The sequence below is a fragment of the Plectropomus leopardus genome, chromosome 18, assembly GCF_026936395.1.
Source record: "Plectropomus leopardus strain MGB_pleo_1.0 chromosome 18, ASM2693639v1, whole genome shotgun sequence".
NCBI lineage: Eukaryota > Metazoa > Chordata > Actinopteri > Perciformes > Serranidae > Plectropomus > Plectropomus leopardus.
The window spans coordinates 11,575,694-11,582,016 of NC_142193.1; the positions used below are offsets into that span (position 1 = coordinate 11,575,694).

At 37.7% G+C, this 6,323-nt stretch overlaps 1 protein-coding gene across 1 annotated transcript; it reads right to left on the reverse strand.

Moving 5' to 3' along the window:
• Positions 1-204: 204 nt before the first annotated feature.
• On the reverse strand, positions 205-5,611 carry mettl2a (methyltransferase 2A, methylcytidine). Its single transcript, XM_088091023.1, has 9 exons — positions 5,401-5,611; positions 4,531-4,619; positions 3,969-4,237; positions 2,926-2,975; positions 2,784-2,844; positions 2,546-2,685; positions 2,339-2,445; positions 905-970; positions 205-793 (listed from the first exon to the last, which is right to left on the reverse strand). The coding sequence occupies exons 1-9, from the start codon at positions 5,553-5,555 to the stop codon at positions 630-632; spliced, it is 1,101 nt and encodes a 366-aa protein (XP_087947149.1). The 5' UTR covers positions 5,556-5,611; the 3' UTR covers positions 205-629.
• Positions 5,612-6,323: the final 712 nt, after the last annotated feature.

Genomic DNA, 6,323 nt, shown 5'->3' on the forward strand with positions numbered 1-6,323 from the left:
TCCCATGATGTTCACACCCACATACTCAACTTCTACAATGACACTAAAATGATGTTTTCCTTTCCTTTTCTCGGTATACATTTAGGCATGAGATAAAGGTTGTAACTGAAAAAGTAGTAGCCTTACAAAAAGTATGTTTTAAGTGATCCATGTAAAAAAAAAAAAAACACTCTGGGCACAGCTTTTGAATACAGAAGTCACAGATTTACAGCTGAGATTTTTATTGATTTTGCATGTACAAAAAGGTCATGTAGTTATTTTAAAAATCATGCAATTTATTTCAAAACATCTGCTTATTAAAAACAACATCTGGCAGAATATTAATTTTCAATAAGGGGTAACCAGCCCTCTCAGATTACTGAACTCATCAGCGCAAAATGAGAAATCGTCACTCTTGTAGGCAGAATTGCAGCACCATCAGGAATAAAACAAGTCCATCAACACAACAGCAGCTGGATTAAAGTAAGGCCTTTACAGCGTTTAACTATCCAGTTGCATCCTCTTTATCACAATTGCAATGGAGCTTCTCAATTCCAAACATCCTCAGAAAAAGGCCAGATTTGAGCTCTTGGTTTGAGTCGAAGTTCAGCTGAAGTGAGGGTGAGGCCAGGTATGTTCTCCCCTCTGTCTCAGTCCTGTATTTCATGTGGCTGAGCCGAGGCCTTGCGGTACTTGCACTGGATCCACACCCTGTACATGGTCAGCTGTTTGCCTCTATTCACCTGCAGCCTTCTGTCCACAAGGTTCTGCACTTTCTCTAGCCCTGCCTCAGCGAACATCTGATGGAGCTCATCTGAAATATAAAGAAGCACATAAATATTTTCACATATAAAATTTAAAAAATTAAGTTATGCAAATATAACTCCAAATAAATCTTTATTAATATTATGTCTTCATTTTTTACCTTGAGTAAAGAAATACACTCTTGTGCCATCACCTCGGACATAAAAGTTTTCTGACAGACACCTCCCTAAAAAAGGTAAAGACACACAACATACCTGTTATTCTACAAAAAATTGCAAAGATTAAATAAACTCCTATTTATTAATGCAGTGCCATTTTAATATGCAATCTGCATATTGACCCAAAGTCTGACAGGTTTATGCAGCCAGATTTACTGTTGCTATCTACATTAAAGCGAAACTTTGGAATTATTTAACTTCAACCCATTTTTTTTTTTGTCTGATTGACTAATGGACAGTTGGTCCCTTATCGAGAGAGACTGCTGCGGCCCACATCAGTTTACAACAAGTCACCTCATGAGATTTCAGAAAGAGACTTCTCCTTTCATGGTAGCTGGTCACAATACGAAACAGACCAGCAAACTGTAAGGAAAAAACTTTAATTTTTCTGCAGGGTCTTTTCTTCAATGTTGTCAGACAATACTTAATCTGAGCCTGATAGTGACAAAAATGCAGAACAAAAACAAAACATTTCTGATGGATCTAAATTGATGGTGAACAATGGCCCATAGGGATTAGAATTGAGCCTGTTTCTGCAGTCTCTCCTAATATTGGACCAGTTTTAAAAACAGTTGTCTCCAGTAGTCACTTAGACACAAAAACTTGAGAAAATAGGCTCAAAGTTAAAAACAATCACAGTTTCCCTTTCAGTATGGTCCATATTAGGCTTAAACTTACGCTGCGTTCCAGACAGCTCGAAAGTTGAGATATTCTGCTAGAAAAAGTACGATGGAACGTTACTCAGAGTCAGAGTTCCTACGTGTTCCCCGACTTAAGCAGTACGACGTCACACAACAATGGCAGCATCCATGGAGTTGGTGAATATACACAAGGTATACAGAACATCACAGTATACTGAAGTACTAAAATACATTAGCCTAGCGATTGGTACATATGTTAGTGAATGACATGTTTTGATACATTTCCAAATATAAAAACTCCAAAAAATAAAATGTATAACATCTGTTACCTTATGCACAGTTTTTCCTCTGTTTCGCTCACATGTGCAAAGAGGCGGCTCCACTAATTGTCCATGGACTAGCTACAGAAACACCAGTTTGTCACCATCTGTCATGTTTTTTCTTCACATATAGTGTTGTGCACCTGGAACGCTGGGAAGTGACCTCCGACTTTGAATGGAACGCAGTATTATTTAGTATATTTTGACTGTCATTTAAAATGGCCAAACACAGGGAGACTCTTGTGTGACTTAATGCAGCAGTCGATTCGGAAAAGGTGCTCCCAGAACAACAGATTTACATGAAAGACATTTTCTGGGATAAACTCTCGTAACAGGCCATGAGTAACGGACATTTCTGAATCTGGACGTTTTGAGCAGAAGTTTGGCAGCCACGCTGGACTTCAGCCTGACTAACCTTTCTTGAAGCGAAGCTGTGCCATATCGTAGCGTCCGTAGTCCCTGAGCAGCATCGCTCCCCCTGGCTTCAGCAGCCGTGCTAATCTACTGATGGATGCCTGCATCCTGAGACAGGGGGAAACTTTAAAACAACCAGCGCTGTATTCAATCACTCGCACTGAGTGGAGGGGAAGAGAGGAAGAAAGACGGAGAAAGAAGTTCATACTTGTTGGGATGCAACGCTGATAACACAAAGATTAGCACTATAACATCAAGGCTTCCATCGGGGACGGGGTAATTGGCTTCCACATCACTCAAGTCATGAACAAAGGCGAAGCAGCGCCCAGGGTCGTACTCTGGATTAGTCTGAAGACAAGAAATCAATGTTAATTCATCAGTTAGCCCACAGCCCTGGAGATGAATACATCCATCAACACATCATCCTTTCATTAATCCCATCTCACCTTGACTAACTCCACCGCAGTGCTGGAGAAATCACAGCAGTAAACGAAGAGTCCCGGGTCACTGCAAAGAGCAAAGCCGCCGTCACGCCTTCACAAGACACATGCAGAGAACAGTGTGTGTCAAACATGGCGTGACACTTACTTGTTGGTCTTCAAGATTGGAAATACTGTATTGCCCACACCGCAGCCAACCTGTGTGATAAACAAAATTAAAATAGTAACTTTTTTCTTTTTTACTGCAGTTTGCACTCAGTGTCAAACACCAACACATGCAGTGGCAACGTTTGTTTCAAGACACCAAATGTGAAGAAAAACCAGATTGTTAAAAATGACTAGAAAATGATGTCCTCCACTAAGGTCACACACGTTTATTTCAATAGAAAATATTTAGAACTGTTTAAATAGTCCAAAATAATAAGGTATATCACGATGTGATCCATGTGAATCTAGTAGGAAAACAATATGAAATATATTAACCCACTTTACCAGAGTAGAGTCTCAAATTTCTTAGACAAGTTTTCATGAAAAAATCTGCTCAATTTTTCTAATATAACAAGATCATAATCTCATAATCATAAAAAAACATGAAAAACTTCTGCTCAGTCTTTCTGAATTAACGTCATTAACATATCCAAATTTTGAGAAAAAAGTCTCGCTTTTTTGTTTGCTGGTTTTATAAATTAATATGATATTACCTCATAATTATTAGTATTATTTTCTGAATTTAAATGATTATTAAGTCAAACTCCTAGAAGGGTTTGACAAATATGTGCTGTTTTTCTGAACTGAAGTATCTCAAAATTATTTTTAAAAAAAGTTAATTGCGTTAATCTGCGCTGTTTTTCTTTCTGAATGAGCAAAAACAGAGCAGAAAAGAGCAGATTATTTTTTTTCTCACATGAATACATTTTGCTTCCATTAAGGCTGGATGGCTGAAAACATTTTACGTTCTGCTCTTAGGTAAAGAGTTAATAATGAAAAATTGAGTGAGACCCCTTACTTAACTGCAAATGCTTTATGTGCATCTAGAACTTGATTTTGAATCAAATAAATGCACTAGCTAAACATTTTGTGATTTAAAGCAATTCTTCATAAAAAAATCACCAAAAGTTTAACTTTGCACCACATTTCACTGGATTCCTTTGATCATTTGTTCAGATATCTTCTACAATGTGCTTCTCTCACCTCCAGGATGCGATATGTGGCAGAGGAGCCGGGGATGTCCCCATCAGTGTGAGACACGGCTGAAGCTTCCCTGCTTTGCTCTTGATCCAGACTGTCCTGCAGACCGTCATTTGCGCCAGAGACCTCAAGACGGGACTCAGGGTCCAGTTTACACTGCGGGGCCAACTCTGGGAACTCTGTGAAGAGCCAGTGACGGTCTTTGAAGAAACGGTTCTCATGGATTGTGTAGAAATCGTTCCAGAACTCATTTGCCCGGCTGTCGTACTCCTCTGAAAGAAAAAGTATGGCGGTAAACAGTAAGAGTCTTAGTCACAGAAAGAGTTAAAGTCATAATCTTACACATCTTAAGCTCATTGCGGTTTATTAAGACAAATACAAAGCAGTCATAATACTGATACACCATACACACCACAAACAGACATTCTTCAGCTTTGACAAGGTAAATACCTGTCTTTTTCCACAATGATCACACAGATGAGTTAAAAATGAACACATAAACAACATTGGGGAACAGTCATACTCTAACGTTCATGTGTACGAGCTGAAAGACTCAACAGCTAACCTTGTTTTTCTGGAGGAAGTGGCTGATTGTTTTCTGAGACTTTCTTCTTAGCAGACGCCTCTTGTTCCTCAGTCCACTCCACATTGTCCCTGTTGACAACAGAGCACTATGATCCAGTGATGTGGTGAATAAACAAACAAATGACAATCTCCACAAAGTTTTTCATGTAATATTCAGATAAAAGGGACAAAATGAAACTGTAATGGTGAAACACAATATCACATTTTATCTATTAATAATCTGTAAATATGTGCCAGTTAATAAACCCATGTTCATGAGATGATCTGCATACAGTTTTCAAACAAATACGAAACATTTTTTATTAAAATTTTATTACATTAGAAATGGACACAGACTTTACTTTTTTTAAAAAGTTATCTGGAAATTAGAAACCTATCTAGAAAGTCTTTAAAATCTCTGTAGTAGCATGCAACACCCAGTATCTCTGCCAAAAACAACAACGTGACCTAAACAATTTAATAGGAAAAAAGAGGAAGAAACTAAATTGTTAATTTAGGCAACAGAATTGAGTAATAATACGAGATATCATCATGTTATATGATTATTTAAATGAAATATTTTTATTATGTAATGGTCAGTAATTAGGTTATACTATAAGACCTGAGAATATGTTAGCTTTTCCTTTGTCAGGTCACATTATATCATAAGATTGTCATTTGATAATCACACAATTAGAACAACAAAATAACAGAGAGTTGTTGCGACTAAATAACAGCTTTTATTTATTGTTATAAACGATCAGTTCTGCTAATGTCATGTATCCAGCTGATGTACTCCCGGTGTCAGTGATGATAAAGCCTCAACGCCAATCCTGTCTGCGTTTTTGGATTCCAGGAATTAGTCACCTACCATGCGTTGTGCTGGAAGACCTGCCGCGGGTCTGTGAGGAAACGTGTCCCGAACTGGGGTCTCTTCAACTCTCCGGTGGCTGAATCGGACAGGATCAGCCCCGTTTCGCTGCTGTTGTCTCCCTCCACACCGACCACGGCACGGGGCGCCGCCATGTTCGAGCTGACGTGACGGAAAGGGGGCCGAACGTGTCACCGTGCTGCGTTCAGGGACTGTCGGTGTGGAAGCTCATCTCCATTAGTAATACAAAAATGAAAAATGTGCATAATAACAACAATAATAATAATAATAATAATAAATTAGAAAAAAGCCATACTTACGAGATAACAATGATAGATTAAAAAGTCTATGAATTATGAGATAAAAGGGCCAACATTATGCAATAAGAAGATAAGTAATTAAAATTACAAGCTAAAAAGTCAAAAATATTGGACAGAAAGTAGGAATTATGAGTTGAAAAGTCATACTTAGACCATGAGACAAAAAAAATTGGTGACAAAATTGACAATGGTCTGCAAAAAAGCGTTTCACTTTGTAACACTTTCCTGTATATACAATAAAGAATTAACTTCATTCTCACTGGCTGAAGAAAATACTGCATCACGAGATATGTACACTATATGGGTATAATTAGTTGATCATTCAGCTCTGTACACTGTTTGACAATAAAATTACCAAAACAAGACTGCATTTGAGCAGTGTACTGTTCATACACTAGAGGGAGACATATGTCAAGATTATCTTTGCTATGGCCCTCCAGCCCATTAACTATATAAAATATAAATAAAATCATATATAAATTACAGTACACTATACATACGCAACATGCTATAAAGTCATATTGTTGTTGTTGTTGTTTTACCAGCAAAGCAAAAAGTGTCTCTTGTGCAATTTGTACAAAAATATATTAAAAAAATATATAT